This window comes from Pseudophryne corroboree, chromosome 3 (assembly GCF_028390025.1).
Source record: "Pseudophryne corroboree isolate aPseCor3 chromosome 3, aPseCor3.hap2, whole genome shotgun sequence".
In the NCBI taxonomy this organism is placed as follows: Eukaryota; Metazoa; Chordata; class Amphibia; order Anura; family Myobatrachidae; genus Pseudophryne; species Pseudophryne corroboree.
In genome coordinates this window covers 235766067-235792766 of record NC_086446.1, presented here as the reverse complement: position 1 = coordinate 235792766, position 26700 = coordinate 235766067, and the positions used below count along the sequence as shown (strand labels likewise).

Sequence of the window (26700 nt, the reverse complement as noted above, 5' to 3'; positions counted from 1 at the left end):
TTCCCCAGTCGCCCGCTGCCTATCCCTATCATCCTTTTCTTCTCACTGTCACCCTTCCGCTGTCACCGTCTGCCTTCCCGTCACCCTATGCCTCTCGCTGTCTTCCACTTTCACCCTATGCCACTCCCTGTCACACTCTGCTTCCCGTTGTCACCCACTGCCTTTCCCTTGTCACCCACTGCCTCTTCCTTTCATCTCTACCTGTCACTACCTGTCTCTTCATCACACACAGCCTCTCTCGCTGTTACCCACTGCCTCCCATCTTTCTCTCACCCACTGACTACCCAGCCACCCACTGCCTCTGCCTGTCTGCAACTCTCATCATCCACTGACTCTCTGTCACCTTCTCCCTATCACCCTCTACCTCTCTGTCACCTATTGACTCCTCAGTCACCACCTGCTATCCACTGCCTCCCCCTGCCACCTTCGGCCTCTCCCATCACCCATTGTCTCCTCACCCATCTACCGCTCCCTGACAATCACTGCCTCTCCCTGTCACCCTCTGTCTCTCCTAGCCACCTCTACCTGACACCCACTGACTCACCAGTCACCATTGGATTCTCCTGCTGTCACCCACTGCTTCTTCCCAGTCATCCACTTCCTCTGTCCTTATGGTGGGGAGGGTGGGCCAGAGCATATATTTGCATCTGTGCCCACCACTCGCAAGTTCTGCCACTCCGCACTCCCATCCCATCCACTAACTTGACAGAGACACGTCAGCGGCGCATCCACACCCACTCCTCCCCGGCACCAAGCACCGCAGTCACGCCCGCATCGCCGCCGACTTCACACACCCTGTACTGCTAGGGAGAAAGAAAGAATGCTCTTGTGTGGGCGCACTCTTAAAGAGCCTTCTTTCTTTCTCCCTAGCAGTACATGTTGTGTCTTGATCTGGGCGCACCACCAAGTAGGACGGGAAATTGGGATTCTTCCTGACCATAATTGTCCAACTTTTGGTTATATACAATAATACTTCTCTACTTTGCTTGACCAATGCCTGATCGCCTTTTGCCTTCAATGCGACTTCACACACCCGCCTGCCTGTACACTGCCACTGGGTCCATAGTATTCTCTCAGGATGCTGGGTGCAGCACTGTACGGTGATCATCAAGCACGCTAGCACCACATGCCATTCTGGGAGGGAGGAGTACTGTGTTGCTAACTAGAGGAGGACCTGTCTTGCCCGGTGTAGTCCGCTCAGCAAGGGTATGCAAAACAGGGAGGCGCCGGGCTGGAGAGCTGCTCTCCCTGCTCTGCATCCCTGCTGCTGTGCATCTGCCGCCTGTCACACTGTAGAGGCAGCAGCACCGTCAGCGTGAGAAGCACGTCTCTTCCCGGCGTCGTCTACCTCACTCCCTCTTCTCGTTGCGGCGATGGCAACGAGAAGCGTATCTTCTTCACCCGTCCACCCGGCGCTCTTCTCTAGAGTCAGGTGAGGTCACGGTCTCCCTTCCTTCTCCTCCCCACCTCTCAATTAAGTGTTCAGCACTGCACCCCTCTCCTCCTGTGGATGTTATGTATAAAAGGCAAAGTCTTAGATCCCGGCAGTGGGCGCAGCGTGTCCCCTCGCGGGCTTGCTGCGCTCTCCGTGCTTTGGGCCTGGTGGCGACCGTTGGGCACCACAGGGTTCCATTCCCCCTTGGGCTGTGATGTGGACCACCACCCAAGTGGGGAAACCAGCCGGTATGGCAGCGGGTGACGGGATTCCGGCGTCTGTATATTGACTGCCAGGATCTTGTCCAATGGTCAATTGACTGCCTCCTGAATTATGACATTACTAAGGATTCCATGTGGTGTGATACGGGAGGAAGTCCATGGGGGGTGACACCATGAGTTACCACACCGGGTGACACCAACCCTAGTGACGCCTCTGCTCTGATGTTCGCGGCTGCAGACATGCGACTGGGTAAGAAGGAGCAGCTCGGAGCTGGGATTATTAATGCCAGCGGCCCTCCTCTGCCAGCACTATATCATTACATCACTGTAGTTACCGGGATGGGGGTTGTATGCCCCCCCCCCCCCCCAGGGGAATGTTTAGGTCTCCCGACAAGCTCAACTTCCTTTCCTCACCCATCTGCATGTAGCCCCGCCCCCAGGTCTCCTGCTGCTCCTCTGTTCTCCTCCTCCTCCCTGTGCATCTCCTGGCTGGACTGGATAGAGGCTCTCACAAGATTCCCAGGTGTGATTCTTTCCCTGTAATTCTTTGCCCTATGTCCAAAATGTCTGTCTCTTTTCCCTATGTGCCTCTTTCCCTATATCTCCATCTGTGCCTCTTTCCCCTATATCCCATCTGTGCCTCTTTCCTCTATGTCCCCATGTGTGCCTCTTTCCTCTATGTCCCCATGTGTGCCTCTTTCCTCTATGTCCCCATGTGTGCCTCTTTCCTCTATGTCCCCATGTGTGCCTCTTTCCCCTATATCCACATGTCTGCCTCTTCCCCCTATGTCCCCATCTGTGCCTCTTACCCCTGTGTCCCCATGTGCGCCTCTTTCCCCACCCCTCCAACTGTGCCTTACCCCTACCCTTTCTATGCCTCAGTCCTCTTCCCCATTAGTGCCTCTGCTCACTTTGCTATATACTGTACAGTCTGTATATCTATGGCATGTTCCCTATCCATGCCTCTGTCCCCTCTGTCTGTGTCTGATACCCCCCTTTCCCCCCCTCGTTACCTCTGCTCCCTATGCCATCTGTACCTCTGTCCTTCTCCATGTAATGTGTATAATGGGCTATATCCGACGTAACATGTATAATGGGCTCTACCAGGCGTAATGTGTACAAGCGGCACTACCAGGCGTAATGTGTACAAGCGGCTCTACCAGGCGTAATGTGTACAAGCGGCTCTACCAGGCGTAATTTGTAAATGCTGCTCTACCAGGTGTAATGTGTAAACGCTGCTCTACCAGGCGTAATGTGTGTAATGGGATCTACTAGGCATAATGTGTACAAGGGGCTATATCCGGCATAATATGTATAATGGGCTCTACCTGGCATAATGTGTATAGGGGCTCTACCAGGCGTAATGTGTATAGGGGCTCTACCAGGCGTAATGTGTACAAGTGGCTCTACCAGGCATAATGTGTGTATTGGGCTCTACCTGGCATAATGTGTGTAATGGGCTCTACCTGGCATAATGTGTATAAGGGGATCTACCAGGTGTAATTTGTGCAAGCAGCCACTCCCAGCTGCTTCATAGAGACCTGTCTAAGGTGGCTAGAAGTCAGGGGCGCCAAACTGAGATTTTATCCTGCCCCCCCCAACCAAAAAACGTTCTGACGCCCCTGGTCACAAACACGCCCTGCGTTTGGCCAGCCACTCCCCCGTTTCTCCAGCCACTCCTGTGTTTTTATCAGGCACGCCTGCGTTTTTACACACACTCCCCGAAAACGGCCAGTTACCACCCAGAAATACCCACTTCCTGTCAATAACTCACCGATCAGCAGTGCGATTGAAAAGCGTAGCTAGACCTTGTGTGAAACTGCATAGTTTTGTGTGAAAGTACGTCGCGCGTTCGCACTGTGCACCATACGCATGCAGAGAAATGCAGTTTTTTCACCTAATCACCGCGCTGCGACCAAAAGCAGCTAGCGAACAACTCGGAATGACCCGCAATGTTTGATGCCATGAATGGTAGAAGTTTACTGTCCATAGTTCGATACATTCAGCTCTTGTAAACTCGTGTACTTACCTCCCATATTGAGACAGAAATGAGTGTGTCTATATATATATACAGTATTTATATATGTGTGTGTGTGTGTGTGTGTGTGTGTGTGTGTGTGTGTGTGTGTGTGTGTGTGTGTGTGTGTGTGTGTACATACAGTACATGTGGGCAGCACTCAAGATTTCTTAATTACCAGTCAAACCCCAAATTGTAGTCATCGTTTCATACCTTTACTCAAATTCTTTCATCAGGATACATAAATGTTTCAGAACTTTAGAACTTTCAGAACTTTAGTTTCCTGATGAAAGAACGTGACTAAAGTTGTGAAACGTTGGTTACAGTTTGTGGTAGAGTGTGACTGATAATTAAGCTGTTTGGAGTACTGCCCGAATGCACATGTATTCTGGATTCTGTCTCTGGCAAGGAACAGTAATTCAGAGGGCACTGGCGCAAATACCCGTGTGAGCATAGGCGTGCCAGCTATCGGTTTAGTTTATATAAATAATATCAGACTTGTGTAGGACAGTGTATCAACATGAACTTGCTTTTTGTACAGCTAGATAAGACAAGGGATGGGTGATTGTTGTTCTGAGAGGCGAGTGTTAGTTTAAATGTCATACATTAACAACATGACAAGTATTTAATTACCTTAATATAGATGAGTAAAAATCATCATACTGAAAACATATTTATGCACTTAATTATTCAGTTGTGCTTTATTCCACCTCTGATCACACTATATCTTTATATGCTAACGGGGGCTGAAATGTCTACATGTACAATGAACAACTGAGAAATTTAAACTTGTAGAAATGTAAATCTTAGGCCCCCATGGATTTCTTTTATCACCAGAAGTACTAAGCCACTGTCTGATAGGAGTCTGAGCCATTATATTTTTGGACCTAGCCAAAAGCCTTAGTTCAGAGGCAAACAGAAATACTCTTAAGTGGAAACAGAGCTCATTCTGCTCATAAAGCAATGATTCTGTTATAGAAGAGTAATCAGATTATTAGCTGCAAATATTGTCACACAAGTGGTTAGTGAAACCCAGCCAAGGCCTGTAGAGGAGCCAGGTCACCTAAGGTCACATGGAGCAATAAACTGCTTATTGGATAATTGGCATCTTCTCATTGCCCACCATAGTAAATACAGCATGTTCTGTCCTTTCTCAGCACAGTGTAAAGTCAATACTTGTGGAGGATTTGCTTTTAGAATGTGTCCAAATTTGGCAACATTTTATTGTCATTTAGTCATTCACACTATGGCCCAGATTTATCAAGCCTTGAAGAGTGATAAATTGCACGGTGATAAAGTACAAGCCAAACACCTAACTGTCATGTTACAGGCTGTGTTTGAAAAATAACAGTTAGGAGCTGGTTGGTTGGTACTATCACCGTGCAATTTATCACTCTCCAAGGCTTAATAAATCTAGGCTTAAGTCGGTGGGAAACCTACTGACATACACAATCATTGCCATGGCTGCCATCTGAAATTGTGGGGTTCAACTATGAGTTGAATATATACTACCGTGTGCAATTAAGCAAACATAACAATTTGTAGCTAATATACATTTAAAAATAACAAGGAAGTAATATGATCAAAGAAGAGAGAGATGGATGACCTCGCAATTCTGCCACTCCAAGCTCTGATTTATGACGGATTTGCTGTAGTCAAGACCTGGACATTTAATCCACATATTATGTAATCTGTTATGTGCAGGGCCCTCCTTCCTCGTGTTTCATCCCCAGCACTATCCTTGCTTGCTGACTCTGTGCTCACCCTTCACTGGGATCAATCTCATGGTTAACTAAACTCTGTTACAAACCCCCCCCCCCAACTCTTCTATTCTTGCCATCAAGACTTAGGGAATCACTTTCAGTAATGTAATTGTGCCACTGATATTGTTTCTCTGTTTTTGTATGTCCTTGAATGGTGTGTCGGAAAGCATGTGGCGCCTTAAAAATAAATACTGATACTAATAATAATATACAGAGATTAGGGGGTGCTTCATACATTTTATGGCATACGTACGAGAGAGATTCCTTAGTAAGCTTCCACTGTATAGACCTTTATAGCCAGTTAGAAAATGTTGGTAACAATTTCTTCAAATCAGCAAAAATATTGTAACTTACACGTATTTGCCAATCATAAAGTCTCTCAATGCTGCTACGATAGTTTCTTTGAAGATCAATCTGAAGCTGTTAGCGACTTCGATGGACTACGCAGTCATCATATTACTAATACTGTATATGTTTCAAAATATAGATCTACTAACTTTTTAATACACAAGTTTCACTTTTTTCACAATTGATTTCTATTAGGGGTATTCAATTAGGACTGCTTTTCGACTACGCCAAAAAAAATTGCACTTTTCACTATTTTTTGTAGGGCGAAAACATGTGCCATTTTTGCCAATTTTGAGGCATTTTTCGCCAATGCCTTTTCGCAAAAAAAAAGTGGAAAAGCATTTTTGAAAATGCCTTACAAATGGGCGAAAATGGCCCTCAATTGAATACGCAGGGGGGTGAATTCAATAGCTCCGAAATCATCGGAGCTAATAGAATACCCCCCATGTCTGGCATGACCTCATTGCAAACTGCTATTAAATAAAGTTTTGTAGTTCTTCACAACCAAATATGACTGTAATTCTATCAGTATGAAAGAGCAGCTGAAGAGGTTACGTATGAATCTCTTCCAAACCACAACCTCAATTAGTTGGAATTCTCCACTTTCTCTTGGCAGTCGTCCTCTGTAAACGAAATAAGCAATTAAAGCGATTTTTTATTTTTTTTTGCTTTTGTTGAGGGCAAAGTTTAATTTTCTTTAAATTATTTTTCCAGATAAGGCAAGAAAAGTATCTTCCAAAGACAGCTTCACACATTCAGGTAAGAAAATAGGTTCAGATGATCTAGATTCAAACTCAAAATAATTATATGTGAATGTAAAGTACCCTCCCAGCTAGCCTGTTGATAATGCATTAATAACCAAGATGATGGTTGCTTCTTCTGCAATCTGTGACACCTAAAACAATATACTGTACATGTCACGTATATCTTTTCTAAAGGTAGGATAGAGATAAAGCATTGTAACTGGTGCTGAATCAAGCCCTGATAAATATAGCAGCCTCTTGTATAACATACATCTATTTTAACTTTTGGATCCAACAAATACTGCAGCTTCCTGTTATAACCGTGATTCATGAAAAAATAGATTTTTCTATCCCTATTATCAAGATCGTTACATTTATTGGCATAAACTGGCATGAATCCTTTCCCATTGTGACTAAGGGTCTATGTACTAAGCCATGGAGAGAAATAAAGTACCAACCAACCAGCTCCTGTCATTTTTCAAACACAGCCAGTAACATGGCAGTGAGGAGATGATTGGCTGGTGCGTTATCTCTGTCTACTTTGTCTTTCTCCAAGGCTTAGTACATAGACCCCTCAGTGACCATCAAACATGGTTGAATAGTCTTAAGCATGCATCTCTTATACATGTGAATTACCTTTTCTGCAAATTTCTATTGTTGGTGAATTTTATTTAGTTTAATTCAATTTAGGGGAAATGTATCAAACCTTGGAGAGAGATAAAGTAGAGAGTCAGAAGGTGATTGGATGGTTCTTTGAGCCTAATTCAGGTTTGTACGCAATGGCCAATGTTCATGCAACACAGTGATTATCAGCCAGCTGTGCATGTGTTGCGATCGCAATGCTCATGCGTCAAACTGCTAGCTTGCAATGAGGATTTCATGAGAAGTAATTGACAGGAAGGGACCATTTGAAGGTGTTAACAGGGGGTGGATAAAAAAACATAGGCGCTTCATGGACATTTTTGAGGTGTGTATCTGCCATCAGCTGCAAACTCATACGTGCAACAACTTCTCGCCTGCATCGCTACTGCTGTGTCCAGTCTGCATATTCATAGGGCATAGGTGTATCTATAACAGGGGCAGTGTGTGCGGTGCACATGGGTCCCTACTTACAGGGGGGGGCGAGTCCACGCCAAACGCACTGCACCCATATAGTATACTTACCCCTCCGGGTAAGCCGCAGCCATTTCCGAGTGATTTATGCATGCACACTGGAAATTTCCCTGGGAACGAGGCGAAGATGCCAAGTTCCCAGGAACATGGTGCATGCGCAGTAGACTCTGGCAATATGCCAGAGTCTACTGCTGCCGGAGAAGAGAGGGCCCATGACAAAGGTTACACTCGGGTCCCCTCTTCTCTTAAAACGCCTCTGCCATAGGGCTACCCTTAATCTCGACGTTCCTTACTTTTGCATATAGGATGTGAATGTGTATGCATTTGCAAATTTGTTTACAATGGCTTCGGTGGGACTCTCTTTTCATTTCTGGCCGGCAGCTTCACTTGCTATCGTTAGCAGCTCCGTAGCCTAGAAAGTCGCACTTGCAATTGCATGACTAAGGGGTCTATTTACTAAGCCTTGGATGGAGATAAATTCGCTTGAGATAAAGTATCAGCCAATCGGCTCCTAACTGCCATGTCACAGGCTGTGTTTGAAAAATAACAGGAGCCGATTGGCTGGTACTTTATCTCCAGAAAATGTATCTCCATCCAAGGCTTAGTAAACAGACCCCTTAGGCCCTTTATCTCTCTCCACTTTCTCTCTCTCCAGGTTTTGATACATTTTGCTATCAGTTTTATATTCATTCAATGCATTGCCATGTTTCTGTGACTAATTATTAATCCAGGTTGAAACAAATATGTAAAAGAAAGGATTGGGGCAGATATGGGGGATCTCCTGGTTCCCACGCTGCTACATATGGTGAGGAGGGAGAGCAGCCAGGAATGACTACCACGGTCACTGGATGAAATGCCATAGTCTGTCATCTGACTGCTTCTGATGTGGGTCTTCCGTGGCTGGACTGATTTCCCAGAGGTTCCATACATACATACAAACAAACACACAAAAAGATAAATATTATCTGAAGGCTATATTTGCGGATGAGTCAAAGACAACAATGAAGCCGCATCTGACATGGTTATTGTCTTATAAAATGTGAATTCCCACATGCAGAGCGATGTGTCTGTTACAACCAAACAACACACTACAAACTAATGCAGACCCCCATATTGCTGCTTTGTGAGGTACACCTAATGTCTGCCAAGCACAATTCACGGGGAATCTGCTGCTCCAGTAAAATTCATTTTTTATATATATTTTGTGCCTTATTGCAGGAGAACGGGTCCTATTGCTAAATACTCTGCTATATTTGTTTTATTCAGTAATGGCTGCAGGATATATATTGTTTTCAGTACAGGATATACTGTTGCTTTATACTCCGAGTAAGAATCTAGTGACTACTGAAGTTCAGCAGGAGTTTTTTTTATGTAAGTTATTACTAATTTATATTTATTTGTACTCTAAGGTAACAGCAAACAGTTCCAGCAATTTGCATCTGAAGTGAATTATCCTAGGTAAGACTTGCTTTATGGGGATAATGTTAAATATCCTGTGTAGGCTTCGATGTGGAGGTGTTAGCATGTGCAGAGACCTCCAATTATTCATACAGTATAAACGTAGATGTATTCCCAGAGTGACAGAAAGTAAGCTGCAACCTGTTAGCTGCAGATAAGTAGATTCCGTCAATATTCTTAGAAAAAACAGATGATCTGAGGGGTTTGGCATGCCTCATTCAATATGGAGGTCTTTATGGCTCAGGAAATCTCATCATTCCCATTGCGAGTTAACTAATAATTATCTGAGTAGAGCCATTTTTGCAAGAGAGCACACATACTATATGTAAGTAACATATGTCCCTACATATTCTGTATAGAGCTTGGCTGGAAGCCTGTGGTAACCTTTTCCAATCCCCGGTATGATGTCATGTTTATCCATTTGTATGGAACATTACTACACTAGCATGGTGATGTTCAGTGGAAATAAACATAGACGGCCAAGATTAGATAGATGAAGGGATTCTGGGAGTGTGGGAAGGATATTTTTTACTCTGATTGACTGCAGGGATACAGTATTTGACTGTTTCTTCATATACAGATGTGTTCACATATACCTACACTCAAATCGTGCCAAAAAGCCTCTTGAGCCACAGACTTTGCCACTTAGCCGTTACATATGACTTTTTCTTAAACTATGCGTCTTAATCTGCAACATTATACCAATTCATATGCTATAAAAGTACTAATAGTACGGGTGCGGTAAGGAAAGCCGTCGACCGGGATCCCTGCGTTTGAAATACTGACGTTGAGATCCCGATCACGAAGAAGCCGACAGGGGTGAGTAAAGGGTGCTATACCCTCTCCCCTACCCTCCTAACTCTATCCATCCGTACCCGCTGCCTAACCCTAACCTCCCCCTTAGTGTCTAACCCTAACCTTCGCCTCGTAAGTGCCTAAACCCAACCTCCCGTCCCCGCTGCCTAAACCTAACCCTCCCGACCTGCAGCCTAACCCTAACCCTCAGAGGGTGTGCCTAAACCTAACCCCCCCCCCCCCCCCCTCCTCGTACCCTAACCTTCCCGGGGCGCAGCCTAACCATAACCCTCCCCCTGCAGCCTAACCTAACCTCCCCCTTCCCGGCTTACGTTTTCATCTGCGGGGTTTCAAGATGTTCAGCATCCCGGCTGTTGGGATTTCAACGCCGGGATGTCTACCTATTCTGGATGCCAGTGTCGGCATTCTGAATAGTGTAGGGATTCCTGCATCAGTAATCTGACTGCCAGGATCCCGACAGGCGGGATCCTGACTGCATCCCAATAGTACTTAGGGCCTTATTCTGAGGTGGGCGCAGAAGTGATCGGTGATCTGACGTTAATGCAGCAGGAGGTGTCTTTTGTAAAAAGAAGCCCAATGCCTGCTTTTGAGATCCTCTGGTTGTGTACAAAAATGCAGCATTGGACATCTGCACAACCCTAAGGATGCGCCACACATTGTTATGCCTAATTTGCAACTTTATACCTAATTCCTTGTGCCAAAAATACTAATAATAAGCACCTTGAACACTATGGGGTTATTCAGAATTGTTAGCAAACTAAAAAAAGATAGCAATTGGGCAAAACCATGTTGCACTGCAGGTGGGGCAGATGTAACATGAGGTTGGGATAGACACTCTGAGTCTGACACCGCTACTTTGCATTGGAAAACAGTGAAGAATGGATGACGGGCACATTCGCCCGTCATCCACAGACTCTGACGGCTCCAGGAGAGGCTGGGAGCTGTCCAGCAGCTCCGGGGGTGTTGGATTTCTGGCTCTGCATTGGGCTGGAAGCCACACCCCCATACTCCAACGCACTGTCTCTCTACAATAGTGGGGGCCCCCCACAACCTTGGATGCCCTGGTCCCCCACCTGCCTAAATCTGGCCCTAGCTTTGCATATACTACAGTATATGTTCATTATTAAGGTGTCCCACCCAGGTGATAATTAGACACATAAGGCAAGCAGTGTGCTAGGGATCTATAACCCCATATATCACAGATGGACCCTGATTACAAAACTAAAAAGTCTATCCCTGTAAAAGAAAGCAGATGTGGACTATGGGGGTCATTCCGAGTTGTTCGCTCGCAAGCTGCTTTTAGCAGCTTTGCACACGCTAAGCCGCCGCCTACTGGGAGTGAATCTTAGCTTATCAAAATTGCGAACGAAAGATTCGCAATATTGCGATAAGACATCTCTGTGCAGTTTCTGAGTAACTCGAGACTTACTCGGCATCTGCGATCAGTTCAGTGCTTGTCGTTCCTGGTTTGACATCACAAACACACCCAGCGTTTGCCCAGACACTCCTCCGTTTCTCCAGCCACTCCCGCGTATTTTCCAGAAACGGTAGCGTTTTTTCACACACACCCATAAAACGGCCAGTTTCCGCCCAGAAACACCCACTTCCTGTCAATCACATTACGATCACCAGAACGAGGAAAAAACCGTGAGTAAAATTCCTAACTGCATAGCAAATTTACTTGGCGCAGTCGCAGTGCGGACATTGCGCAAGCGCACTAAGCGGAAAATCGCTGCGATGCGAAGAAATTTACCGAGCGAACAACTCGGAATGACCCCCTATAGTCGTACAATTAATTTTATTCTTGTGTCTTTTTTTTTCCCATTATTATTATTATAATTGCAATTATATTTATTACAGATGTTTAGCTTTGCAATTGTTAGAGGTACAAGTGATACAAATGGTCTGGCAGGGGGTACCCAGTTGGAAAATGATTGAGAGCCACTGATTTAGAGTGTAGCCCAGTGAATGAATGATATGATCAATGAATGACGTTCTGTTTTTCACATCTCATATCCTTTTTGTCATCATTGAAACTGATCCCTTAAGATATGTATCAATGTATCATGTGTAGTATGTAAGCTGTGTACCTATTTGAGATGAAAAGTCACAATCTGGTTGTTTTGTTGCTAGGCACTATCCCCATATAGTGTCACCCACATCCATTCAAGCGATGGCCGCCTATGGACAGACCCAGTACAGTGCAGGAATCCAGCAAGCAGCAGCGTACTCCACATACCCTCCCCCAGGACAAACGTATGGCATCCCCTCATACAGTAAGTCACACGCCATATCAAGTCTGCAATTGTATGGTCATTATTAGTAACCTATTACTTGTTTTCATATAGTGCATACAATTTAATGCTATCCTATGCAAAGGGGTATAGTATAGTATGCCGGCGGCCGGGATCCAGACGAACAGCATACCGGCGCCGGGATCCCGACCGCCGGCATACCGACCGCCGGCATACCGACAGCTAGGCGAGCGCAAATGAGCCCCATGCGGGCTCGCTGTGCTCGCCATGCTGCGGGCACGGGCGCCGCGCTATTTATTCTCCCTCCAGGGGGGTTGTGGACCCCCAAGAGGGAGAATAGTTGTCGGTATGCCGGGTGTCGGGATTCCGGTGCCGGTATACTGAGCGCCAGGATCCCAACAGCTGTCATACTGAATACCACCCTATGCAAAGAAGTGCTGCAGAAAGAGTAGGATTTGTAATTTAGCCTCAGGCAGCGTGAGTACATGACAGAACAGTCTGTGACAGAGTGGAACTCTCACATTGGCTGAGGATAAAACAGATGGGGAAGTACAAACTGCAATTGTGTGATGGCAGCATTTCTGGATATACATCTGTGATACTATGCGATATGTTCAGCTGGGAACTGCAGCCCCTTATATTCTTGATGATGGTTCAGACCACAAAGGGTTACCATCCCTCCTTAAACCTCTAGCTCCAGTGTATTTAAAGAAACCAGGTTGGAGAATGGAATCAAGATTTCACTGACCAGCAACAATGTTTGGTATCCGACCGCAGGCGTTTGCCAAGGGAAACTGCTGCTTTCATTCCTGGCAGAGCTGATGAGCCCTCATTCCATTAGTCCTACAAATCAGAGGATGCCAAATCTCACACACAGCTAAAGAGTGTTAGGAGCAATGGCAAATGGTTCAGCATTGAAGAAACACTAGACCTGAAATCAGGGCTGTATTTAGTGGTGCTACATCCCAAGGGTTTGTGAATAAATCCTAAGTCAGTAAGCCCTTCTATACAAGACACCCTCCTCCTCACATAGAACGGAAAATAAGAAGCCATTTCTGTTGTGACAACTAAATAGTGCAGTACTAGGCATGTGCATACCTCCCAACATGACCCTCTCCAGGAGGGACAAAATGCACTGTTCCTGGACTTTCTCTTAATGTACAGTATGATTGCCATCAACTGTGGTGATACACATTTCTTAGTCCAGGAATAGCGCATTTTGGGGTCTATTTACTAACCCTTGGATGGAGATAAAGAGGACAGAGATAAAGTAATAGCCAACCAGCTCCTAACTGCCACGTCATAGGCTGGGTTTGAAAAATGACAGTTAGGCGCTGAATGGCTGGTACTTTATCTCCGTCCTTTTTATCTCCATCCAAGTCTTTGGGGGACATTTACTAAGCAGTGATAAGAGTGGAAAAGTGAGCTAGTAGAGAAGTCCCCATGGCAACCAATCAGCATTATAATTTGCATACTATAAAATTATACAGAGCTGCTGTTGGTTGATGGGGCAACTTCTCCACTGGCTCACTTCTCCACTCTTATCACTGCTTAGTAAATGTCTGCCTAAGTAAATAGACCCCTTTTTCCCTCCTGGAATGGGTCATGTTTGAAGGTATGCATGTGGCTTGCTTGCTTCATTTGTAAATATTGTCCAGCTAATTGGATGGCTGGACTCAGACAGTGCCTCTGCCTCACACTAACACTGAATATACAAGGCAATGCTGACCAACACTTGGACAGGGATCAGTACTAAATGCCGCCGGTCGGAATCCCGGCGGTCGAAATACCGACGCCGGAATCCCGACCACACAATCCCGACAGGGGTGGTGAGCGGAACGCAGCTCCTTGCGGGCTCGCTTCGCTCGCCACGCTGCGGGCACGGTGCCTCGCTACGCTCGGCACACTATTATATTCTCCCTCTATGGGTGTCGTGGACACCCACGGAGGGAGAATATGTCGGGATTGTGGCGGTCGGGATTCCGGCGTCGGTATTTCGACCGCCGGGATTCCGGCCGGCGGCATCTTGACCGCATCCCCTTGGACAGTATGGGACAATGTGGCAGCAACAAGTGAGTTGAAATAACACTTTATGTTAATATCCTTCAGTCATATGGACCAGCTACATAGGGCTACATACAAAAATCTGCGAGTCTGGGGTTAGACCGAGCTACAAGGGGAGAAAATTGTGGTGCCGTTGACGGTGTTTCTACGCCACTGCAATGGTAACTTGCCCCTTTCACGGTTAATTGGAATAACCCCTTTACCTATCAAGTGTTCTTCTTAGTAGGGCATCACTTTGGAACTTGTTTAGACTTCCAGGGACCAATGACTTAAACGCTGGAATTTGTTTTTACAGTACATATGAATCAATGTGAAGCTCTGCTGTGTTCTTTGCACAAATGGAAGGGTACATAAAAAGTTACATTGTGAGAAATATCTCTGTAAAATATAGGCAATATTTGGACTAATACTTTTGGTAGAGAGGCAGAGCTTTTATTAAACGTTTTTCATATTTTTTTATCCCTAAAACAAAGTGAAAGGATAGATTAGAAACACAGCTAAATCCTGTATACTTAGGAATTGTGAGAGGCATTAGGGGTGAGTCTCCCCGTCACTACCCACACCCTTCCTCACCGCTCAGATGGAGCTGCTCTAACCCAGTTCTGGCACTGCTCTCTGGGTATAATTCTGCTTGTCTGTAGCCTCCGCCGCTCTGCCGAATCACCTACTTTCCAAAGCACTGTTTTGAACTAATTAGAATTCAGTGCTAAGTAAGTGACCAATAGGGCAGCGAAAGGGTGGGTGTAAGGACCTATGGTAAAAAGATATGCAGGAAGGTGGGAGACCGAGAAGAGACGTGAAGTGGGAGGCTTAGAAAAGGGAGACAAACAGGGTGGTAACGAATGACTTGCCACTCTGCTGCTAGGAGAGCTATTGCTGGAGTCTGAGGTTGGAGAAGAGCAGAATGGGTCCCTGCACTGCCCGAGAGGATGCTCCAGTGTCATCCCTTGCTGCAGGAGTGCAGGTAGGGCCTGCGCTGCTGCATCATGTTGGTGCGGGGGGGGGGAGGAGACACAGCCATGGGGGCGGTGCTTACAAGTGGGAGTGTGCCATCCTGTCTTAAGTGACCTGGGCCCCCCAAATGCTTAATCCAGCCATGACTGCAATGACTGAGACTGCACGGCTTCAGACTGGATGTTGGTCTAAAGCTCCATACACACTAGACGAAAAAGTGAAAGATCTCGCTCGGGAGGGCCGACCTGAGCGAGTTCTTTCACAATCTCCTCCAGTGTGTACACTCAATGTCGTTAATGAGGCGCGCTCCCACGAATCGTTAACGACCCCCTCCCTCGTCTGAACATGTACAGACGAGGGAGGTCCTCATCAACGACAGCCATGCTGCAGATGCCATGCTGCAGATGTCCCGGCCGCATCAGCAAGTGTGTATGCACTTGGCGATGCCGGACCCCCGCCTCCGCCAATATTGGCGGGGATTGGCTAGTGTGAACTAGCCTGAAGTGGATCAGGAGAATTTAGTCTGACAGAATGGCAGATCTCAGAACATCTCATTTGTTAAATGTGTTTTGTTTTTGACAAAAATGGCCGTGGTTCACACTAACAGAAAATTAAAATTATTTTTTAAAAGTTGTTTTGCAAATGTTAAAAATAAAACCAGAGTAAATAATGTATATAGACATCTGTCTTGTTACCAATGCTTTCATACATTTCATGTTATCCTCTACTTACAAAGTGTATAGTAGCCAATTAGACATCTGCTTTATATATTGGACTAGGCTGCTTGCTATAGGTTACTGCCTTTGTTGCACTTGGTCAGTGAATAACCTCCACTGTTGGAAACTTTTAAATGACTAAAGCCAGGTACACACTGGAGCGATATCGCCTAGTGTGTACGGGTGATTTTCGCGCTCCCATGGTCACATGTAACGCCATCCAGTTGGCTTGCTGCAGGGCCAAACAGACGATTTTGCATGCGACCTGATATAAGCTAATATATAATTCCATCGTTCATTAAATTGTGTAGTGTGTACTGCTAATCATGCTCAAGGGAAATCGTCCTTTAAATCAGTGCAGAGGCATGAGAAAATGAAATCCTGATTCAAAGAGTCAACAGTAGGAATAAGTGAACTTCTTATACGAGGCTGCCATATTATTTTAGCCAACAGGGTAACAGATCTATAAAATGTCACCTCTTATTGTATGTATGTGTGTGTGTGTACAGTGTACAGTGTATATATATATATATATATATATATATATATATATAGGAAGCAATTGGTGCGGCTCTCGGCGTCAAAAAACACACAGTAACCCGTTTGTGTGTTTTTTGACGCTGAGTGCCACACCAATTACCTCCTATATCTATACATTGGTATATGTTAGGGCAACCGGCACAGTTTGATTTTATGCGGCGTGCCGGTCCAGCACTGCTATATATACACATATATATATATATATATATATATATATATATATAAAACTTTTGTGCAAATTACACTATTGTAATGAAACTGTTAGCGTTGAATGAATGCGGTTTCTACTGCTGTGACTTATAGAGATATAGAAGTGGATGTGTTGCTATATTTGTTTAGTAAATTGTGAAGCTGCAGCATGATTCTGTAGACGATCCATTTTTAGTTATTTTAGAGTTACTCTACTGTTTGAGGACTGGAAAGTTTCCAGGGAAAATACCAAGCAGTTGTTTCTCATAGAGCAGGTGAAAGTAGAACCATTTGCTACTGGATTGTGTCTTTAGGGCGGACACATGGCAGCCCCATATGTTGCTTAGAAATCGTGCAGATTACCTATTAGGGTCACTGCTCATGCAATGCATATGAAAACTCCCACCTGGCTGCTAATCCAGAACAATGAGGTGTTATTGTTTATACGGAACAATTTAAATTCAGCTCTCTTTCCTAGACAAAACACAGCATTGTGGGGAAAATTAATTTGGTGTTAAGCTTTTTCTTTCTATGTTACCAGTAATCCTCAGGCTTCTTCTACCACTTACTGGACATTAGGAGCACAATATTCCTCTGCATTAACTAAAATAGGAAACATTAGTATTGGCATCAAAGAGTGGGTCTTCTTCACTGTCATTTTATAGACCAGGGGTATACAACCTGTTGCACTCCATTTGTTGCTGAACTACACATAACAGCATTCCATGCCACAGTTTTAGTATGCCCTAAAAATAGGCTTAATATATCCCTTAAACTGGGACGTTCGTGAATTACACATGAAATATAAAAATACACTTAATCATACCTCCCAACATCAGCTGCTGCCAAAGCAGGACACCCTCACACAGACAAAAGGGACATGGCCTGGGCAAAAGGGGTGTGGCTTCACAAGAGCCATGATCGTGAGCCACACCCCCATTTTCATAATTTAGGGGGCATACCCAGCACTTTATGAGAAGCTGGCATGCCCATATAGACACTGTGAGCATGCGCACAGCATCTATTCACCGCTGCAGTGCAGTGAGTGACAGGAGCCTCCAAACTACCCTCCCACCACCACCACCACCACAGGACACTGCTGCTGTGGGTGGGACAGCAAGACAGGCACAAAAAAATGGGACTGTCCATGAAAATCGAGACAGTTAGGAGGTATTACTTAAGTAATATATATTTTTCTATTTAATATTACTATTTACTATTTACTGAATGTACCCCCCCTGTGGAGCGCACGCAATTATATTTTTATATTCATATTTTTATAGTAAAGGGTGTCATCATCACGCCCCTTTTTTAAGCCACGCCTCCCCTTTGCCGGGGCCCGGGCGTGGCTCTCTACAGCCATGTGCTCAACCACTGATATTAGCTTCCTCCTTCAGATGTCAAATCAGATACTTGTTCCTTGAATTCTGTGAACATGTGTTGTCTCTGGAGATGAGTAATGTCAAAATATCCTGCGCAAGGGATAATCTGTTACTATTAGGAAGAGCCACCAGTGAGAATGTCACACTTGCTAGTACTGTAGGATGGGTGTGACACATTACAATATGTATGTGCGTCCTGTAATACAAATATCAGATGTGCCTTTTATTGTGTAAATGTAGTTATACCCCCATTTTTAAAACCAAGATTATATTATGTGGAAAGAGGTTATTCAGAAGAGATTACAGGGGTGGGAAAGATGCATTTTCTGAGTGCTTTCTGTTTGTTTTAATTGGGATTTGGGGCAGAGACATTTTTTCCAGCCAATAGATGTTTTTTTCTTACATGTAGGGTACAACTTTAAATGACATACTGTTGTGCCTAACACATTCATACTCTCTTACGTGACACCTGTAATTGAGATAAAGCAATGTTTCCTTGCTCCCATGAATAATGTCAGACATACAATAAAAGGGATACGGTTGTTAGGTTGTTAGATCGACACAGCTTAGGTCGACAGTCATTAGGTTGACCACTGAAGGTGGACATGCATTGGGTCGACATGGTCATTAGGTCGACATGTACTAGGTCGACAGGTCAAAAGGTCGACATGCATTTTTCAAATTTTTCTTTTCATTTTTGGGATTTTTCCATAGTTGACGATCCATATGGACTACGATTGGAACGGTAACCTGTGCCGAGCGAAGCGGTAGCGGAGTGAGGCACCTTGCCCGAAGCTTGTCGAGCAAAGCGAGCCATGCGTGGGGACACGGTCCACTAAATGGGGTTCCCCGTCACTTTACGAATAAAACGACACCAAAAACAGTCCAAAAACTCATGACGACCTTTTCGCCTGTCGACCTAGTACACATCAACCTAATTCCTGTGTTGACCTAGTGCATGTCGACCTAATGCCCATGTCGACCTTCAGTGGTCGACCTAATGACTGTCGACCTAAGTTGAGTCTACCCAACGACCCATACCTGAGTAAAAAAAACAATAAACAGAGCAGTAGTGTGTGAGGTAGGTAACTAGGTGGGAGATTTATACCCATTTCACACCAAGCCCCTGCCAGGGCAACCCAGGTCCTGCCTTGGTACAAGAGAGACTAAATGGGTTCAGTGCCTCTGGAATTCGACCCAGGTCATGACCAGGCTCAAACATGCTAAAAGTAGCAGAGAGCCCGATCACCGGCGCTAGGAAATGATGTCATCTCCAAGAGCTGGTAAAGGGATGACTGGCAATAACCCGGGTCCAGCCTGTGACCACGGTTTCAAGCAGCTGCGACATGGCTTGAAACTGTGGTCAGTAGCCCAGGATGGACCCAGGTTTTTTGTGTGAAAGGTATATTATCAAAGCTTGGAGAGAGAGAACGTACCAACCAACCGGCTCCTAACTGTCATTCTTCAAAACGTTCTATGTTCTGAGCTTACTCTTATTAGGTGCTTTCCAATTGCATATTATAGTGGAAATGGTTTATGAGAGACCTAGAACATTAATAATTACATAATGTCCTCACATTAGTCATTAATGTATATAGTATTGTATAATAAATAATAAATGGGCTACAGTACTTACCAAGTTCCCAGGATAACAGTAAAAAGCAGTTTAACTAATACTTAGTTCCTGGAAAATGTAAAGAATCTTATTTCCCTGTCATACATATTATATTTTAATATATGTCAAATTATATTATATACATGATACAAAGGTGATTTTCTTAATGGTAATGATAACACTCCTAACAATAAGAACTTGGAGTTAGGTTTTTCAGATAATGCCTTAGCATGAAGGGTCATGTGATGACACCTGCAGTGTGCAGACAATGGGGCAGATGTATTAACCTGGAGAAGGGATAAAGAAGTGATAAAGCAGTGATAAGCGCAAGGTGATAACGCAACAGCCAATCATTACGGATTTTAAAAATGACAGTTAGGAACTGACTGGCTGGTGCATTATCACCTTGCGTTTATCACTTCTTTATCCCTTCTCCAGGCTTAATACATCTGCCCCACTGGGTGTAAGGCTTGCTGTGCCTGTTACAGTATCTGTCTTCTTGTAGAAACAGGACAGGTGCTCACGTCATTCTGCAGTACAGTTTCCCAGGGGACTTTCTTACATATTACTGTAAGAGTATACACTAGGGCAGGTATTCATGTCGATTTCTGTCCCCTTGTTTTTTAGGTATCAAAACAGAAGACAGTTTAAGCCACTCTCCCGGACAAAGCGGGTTTATCAGCTATAGCTCAAGTTTCAGCACGCCACCCCCAGGCCAGGCTCCATACACGTATCAGATGCACGGTATGTTCAGCGGTTCTCGCTATATACGTTATTTAATCTGATCTAGAGTCATATAGACAACATCCCAATTACACCGCACTCAGGGCCAGCTCTGCCATTAGGAAGCTGAAGGCTCCTGCCTAGAGCACCGGGATCTGGGGGGCACCACTGAGTATGCCTGTCACAAAATGAAGGCTGTCTCTGAAAGAAGCATCCTTGTTGTGCTTTATGCAGGCAGTGACTGTGGAATCTATAAGATGCGATTTCATGTGAGGGGCTGGGAATTGGGTATTGGTGTGGTTGGGGCAGTAGGAGCTGGCTTTGACTGAACTACTCTATAATAATAGTTTAGAAGCACAGAACCTTACAGCAACAGCAATATTGTCTCACCCTGGTACGTCTCAACTTACTACTGTCAGGCCAATCACAGGCGATATGGACGTGTGTGACCCAGCTCGCTGGTTAACGCATGTTTAGTGGAATTGATAACTTTGCGCTTTTGGTTCCAATTGTTACAAAAAAAAGATGTGTACAAATATTTAAAAACATAATTATTACCACTTATTTATATAGCGCACACATATTCCGCAGCGCTGTACAGAGAGAACATTTGCCCATTAACATCAGCCCCTGCTCCAGTGGAAATTAGTCTATATTACCTATCACACAGACACATTCACACTAGGGTTAATTTTTGTTGGGAGCCAATCAACCTACCAGTATATTTTTGGATTGTGGAAGGAAACCGGAGCACCCGGAGGAAACACACGCAAGTATGGAGAGAATATACAAACTCCACACAGTTAGGGCCACAGTGGGAATCAAACCCATGACCTCAGTGCTGTGAGGCAGTAATGCTAACCATTACACCGTCCGTATTGCCCATAAGGAATATTATAAAAAATTACGTGTGGAAAGGTGATGTTGTTAAATAAGCATTTTCTTCATTGATTTTCTAATCCTTGTTAATATTTTTATTTATTTATTACTGTGTCAAGTTCTGTCCAAAAGAGTTTGTGTACAGCTGTGTGTCTAGTCTGTTAATTGCAAACTTACATCAGTGTTTGGGGCAAACCTCATGAATACATTGCTTCACAATTGTATTTCATAAGTTGTACTTGTATGTAGATACAGAGGCATCTCTAAGGGGGTGAAGACTGCACCAGGGTGTCACCCTACCAAGGAGTGCACCAAAATGCCAGTTCCTCCTTAGTGACAGGGAGCAAGGTGCTGCATTGTGAATTATAGTGCAGCACCCAGCTCATGTCACTCAAGAGGAGCCAGCAGCGCAGGCAGAGTCTTCGGGGGCAGCCCAGCATCGTCAGGAATGCAGCACGACAAGTATAGCATATGCTGTTGGTGTATAAAACTGCATAAAAGGTGTGTGGAGCTGGAGCAGGGACCAGCTGCTGGAAGGCTGATATCTCTGGTTCTGGGCATAGTAGAGACAAGCTGCCAGTGTCCACCAAAAGGGGAGAGTCCCAGCTTTTGGAGAATACCCTCAGGCAAACTCTAATGGCCCGTACACACTGGCCGATATATCTATTGAACGGCCGATATATTGCAGGTCCGTCGGCCAGTGTGTACGGGCGATATGTCTGTGAACTCTGTCGTTCACAGAGATATCGCATCGACCCTGCAACACAGCCGACGGCTAATGTATCTACCGACATATTGGCGCATCGCTGTGTGTGTACGGGCGATCAGCCTACCGCCCATACACATGCTGCGGCAGCCGGCGGTGATTGACAGCTGAACTGGGCGGGCGGGTGTACACGCGCACCCAATTCATGATGTCAGTCCCCGACGGATCGGACAGTGTGTATGCACAGCACACTGTCCAATCCGTCCATAGATATATCTGCCGATCGATTGATCTGCAGATATATCTATCAGTGTGTACCCACCTTATGTCAGGCAGAATCTGAGACATCCGGCTGGGAAGAGCAATTAACTGGCTCAGATAGGGACCACTGCTTTGAAGTCGGATATCTACGGTTCCCCAGGGACAATTTAAAAAAAATCTGGTACCCCTGGAAAAAGGGGACCCTCAGCTATCAGACTTGGACCCTTATACTCCTGGGGCCCTTGGGCAACTGCCCATTAAGCCAATAAGAAAATTATCACATCCAAGTGCAACTTCCTACTACCTATTAGCGCCACCCCTTTATATTGGATCAAGCGTTCAGTGTTTTTGATAGCTTCTGATCTGTTTAGCCCTATGCAAGGCTCAAATTGATCATGGGATGCAGGACATCCAAGCTGTTTTTATCACATGTCTGCTATGTGCGTGAAGCTTTTTTATCCCATTACACTGAGTGCACTTAAAAATACATTCTCTGTCAAAGTCTTAGAACTAAATAAGATCTATTTGGTGGAAAAGCGCATTTGCAGGCGCACTTGCACCTGTAGTAAACAATCTAAACTAGAACATTGTCCAGTACACTGCTTAAATAAAAAATAGCCTGTGTGTCTCTGACCTCTGCATCATCTCCATGGTAGACAGCCTGAGGTGGATTTCCACTATAATGGAAGGGCTAATGATCATGTACAGCAAGGCATGCCACTGACAATGCTCCCTTTCCACCCGTTTATCTCATTACAATAATCTCCCTCCAAATAATGAAATCTGGTGTCTACATAGTTCTGCATCTACAAAGTGCAATGCTGCATTTACAGTACAGTACTCCATATGATCCCCAAGTCCCCAGTACCTCCTGAAAGGTGGGCTCTCTTGCTTTTTATCCCACTGAAAGCTAAGAAATCGATTTCCAGGATCTGGAGATATCTGCAGTCAAGCAAGCTGCTCTCCCCCTGGAAAATTCCACCCCTCACCTGTGTATTAAACACCCCCTACAACCCTGGAAGTCATTTACCGGGGTCCCTTCATTCAGTCCAGTGCCCCCTTTAACAGTTTAGTGTTCTCCCTCCCGCCCCATCTCCCACCATCTGTGCAGTAAAGGAGTAATTAGCAGAAATTACTGCTGCAGGTCCTACATGCTGACTGGAAGCAAGAACACCCCCTACCGCCCACGTGACATCAAAGCTGCCGCTGATAGCACCCCCGCCCCGACCGCTGAAGGATGGGTAGGGGCCCCAGTGCACTGCTTTGCCCAGGGGCCTATACTGCTGTTAAGATGGCCCTGGATGTGATGCCTCCTAAAGCTTTCCCCATCATTCCACATAATGATGTGCCCTCAGTTTGCAGGGGCTACTCCCAAAGTGTGGAAAGGATGCATACAGCTTGAGGTGCTCTTGGCGGACCATTGAGGCTCATTTAAAGAAACAAGTTGTTTTGTGGTGTGATTTATACAGCACCTGAATTCTCAGCAATACAGCTAAGAGGCTATTGAATGAATGATCTTCTTTACATTTTTGTCATTCTACACTGTTCAGACTTGCACGCAGTGTGACCAGCTCCTGCTCCGTGGCTGTGAATCTGCTTCATGTGGACGTGTACTCATGCATGGTTAGGGCTAGTCGCTGAGAATATTAGTAAGATGTTCCTGTGGCTAAATACAGGTCATTGAGGTAGTGCAGTTCTGTAACAAGGTTGGGAAGGTGATGTTATACCTGTTATGGTATGCAACGTGACATAAATGCACTGTCTTTCCCACGCTTCTGTGCTGCAAGGCTTTACCCTTTGCTGCTAAGGGAAGCATGTTCCCTGAGGTGAGAGAAAAATAAATCATTATTTTTTTACCATAAACCAAGTTTTTTTCCCCCTCATTTCCGCCTCTCTGGGATGAGACCACTATATGTCTGACTGACAGCCACCGACAGCTGAAAGCTCTGTGACATATTTATATATTTAACTTAGTCCCGTGGGGGCTTTTTTTAGTGTTTGACTTTTAACCCCTGATGGAGCCTGAAGTTTTAAAAGGAGACTAAAACTATTTTGAAAGAAAATACCCCCTATGGTTTGCCAGCCAGCCTCTCATAATAACATTTGAAATTCACATGTTATCATTTATGGAAATGTACAACTGTATTAAAATATAGCAGATGGAATTGCTAGCCTCTATACATACTGCCCCTAAGTCAATGGTTGCATTATTTACTTCAAGGAGAATAATGTCAATCATATAAGGACTAGGAATAGAAAGTATTATACAGCATTATGAGGATATTTATCAACGCTTGCAGAGAGATAAAGTACCAACCAATCAGTTCCTTACTGTCATTTTTCAAACACAGGGGTAGATGTGCTAAGACAGTGGTTCCCAAACTCGGTCCTCGTGGATCCCCAACAGTTCATGTTTTCCAGGTTACCTGTGGATTTTTAAAATGTGACAGCCGGTGATACACAGTGCACCTGCCGGGTGACCTGGAAAATGTGAACTGCTGGGGTTCCCTAAGTACTGAGTTTGGGAACCACTGTACTAAGCCTTTGAGAGTGATACAGTGGAAAGAGATAAAGTACCAGCCAATCAGCTCCTAACTACCATGTCATAGGCTGCATTTTAAAAATTACAGCTAGAAGCTGATTGGTTGGTAGTTTATCTCTCTCCACTTTACCACTATCCAAGGCTTAGGGGTCTATTTACTAAGCCTTGGATGGAGATAAAGTCACTGGAGATAAAGTACCAGCCAATCGACTCCTGTCATTTTTCAAACACAGCCTGTGACATGGCAGTTAGGAGCCGATTGGCTGGTACTTTATCTCCAGCGACTTTATCTCCATCCAAGGCTTAGTAAATAGACCCCCTAGTACCATGGGCATTGTAAGAGAGGAGAGGGCCCATATACAGGCTTCGTGTGGACCCTCTCTTCTCTGGCAACAGTAAAGCCAGAGTCTACTGCGCCTGTGCCTTGTTCCTGGGGGCATCTCTATTGAGCATGCCCAAATCACCAGTAAAATGACCATGGTGCCCATTTTACCAGTAATTTATGTCTGCAGTGTCAGCCACCGTGGGACTCTGGAGGGGTAAGCATCATTATATGGGTGCAGGGTGTGCAGTGTGTGGGCCCTCTTGGACCCAGGGACCCGTGTGTACTGCACACCTTGCACCCATTCTACACCTATGCGTACATCTGCCCTACAGCCTGTAAAATGACAGTAAGAAACTAATTGGTAGGTACTTTATCTTTCTCCAAGCTATTATAAAACTCCCCCTTTTAAAATTGATGGCGTTTGTTGGAGTAGCAAGTAATGTGGATCTTAGCTGCATATAACTGGATGGGTGATGCTTCTGTCCAATCATATGCTGTCCCCATCAAGCTGTCATCCTATCCTTTCCCCTTGATTTTTCAAATTATTGCCAGAAACTATAGAATATGCTGTGACATTTAATATTAAACAGCATGTTTCAAATAATTGAATTGTAGTGCTTTCTTTTTATTTATCTAAACCTTGATAGTTGTTGTCAGTAGAGTCAGGATAATGGTTTCTGCATAATGGTCGTCATCCACCTTGTTTCTGACCCATACAGTCAGTGTCATGCCACTAAACCCCTTTACACCTGCAACTAAAACCCGGGTGATTGCCGTGATAACCCAGGATGCGGCTCAGTGGAAACGACTCCCAAAAAAAAACCCCCAGTGAACTGGGAATCCAACCTAGGTAGCACCCAGGGTTGTGCCCAGGAAGGACCCAGGTTAAGGGGCAGTGTAAACGGGTCCCGTTTACATCATGGGGATTGAGTACAAAATGTAACCGTGTCTGTGACAGCTGTCACCGGGAAGGGAGAGATTACAGCCAGTGTTCTGGGGTCCAGTCCTTTCCAATTTTTACCCAATCCTGGGGAGTTCTGGATTTTCCGGTGCTTGGAGATGTTATCTCACAGTGCTGACAGAAGAGAGAGACTGCACCCATGTCACTAGCGTATTATAATGGGTCCAAGGTGTTTAGTGCACACGAGCCCCTGGGTCCAGGGGGGCCCAAACACCGCACACCCTGCACCCATTTAATTAAACTCACCTCTCCGTTGGCCCGGTGCTGGCTGCAGAGTGGCAAATATCACTCGAAAAATAGTCACTGCGGCTATAGAGATGTCCCTGGAATGCGACGCAGGCAACATGTTCACAGAGACCTGCGCATGTGCAGTAGGGTCTGGGACAATGCCAGAGTCTACTGTACGGCCGGAGAGGAGGAGGCCCAATCGGAGATTGCACGCAGGCCCCTTCCTCTCTTAAAGCTATTAAAAGAAAGAGTTGTGGAATATCTTAAATCAAACCACTTACAGGATCCAAAACAGCATGGATTTACTGGTGGTAGATCATGCCAAACAAATCTTATTGACTTTTTTGACTCTGTGACGAAAATAATAGATCAAGGGGGAGCTGTAGATGTAGCATATCTAGACTTTAGTAAGGCATTTGACACTGTCCCACATCGCAGACTGCTAA

At 45.1% G+C, this 26700-nt stretch overlaps 1 protein-coding gene across 2 annotated transcripts in view; it reads left to right on the top strand.

Moving 5' to 3' along the window:
* EYA2 (EYA transcriptional coactivator and phosphatase 2) overlaps window positions 1–26700 on the top strand; it is a 207042-nt gene that overhangs the window by 84332 nt on the left and 96010 nt on the right. The window contains exons 3-6 of one of the 2 annotated variants that reach the window (XM_063958925.1): window positions 6499–6543; window positions 9050–9098; window positions 12048–12190; window positions 20257–20373. In XM_063958925.1, the coding sequence (XP_063814995.1) occupies window positions 6499–6543; window positions 9050–9098; window positions 12048–12190; window positions 20257–20373 (354 nt within the window). The remainder of the gene's footprint in view (window positions 1–6498; window positions 6544–9049; window positions 9099–12047; window positions 12191–20256; window positions 20374–26700) is intronic. The other variant, XM_063958926.1, reaches the window with a different exon arrangement.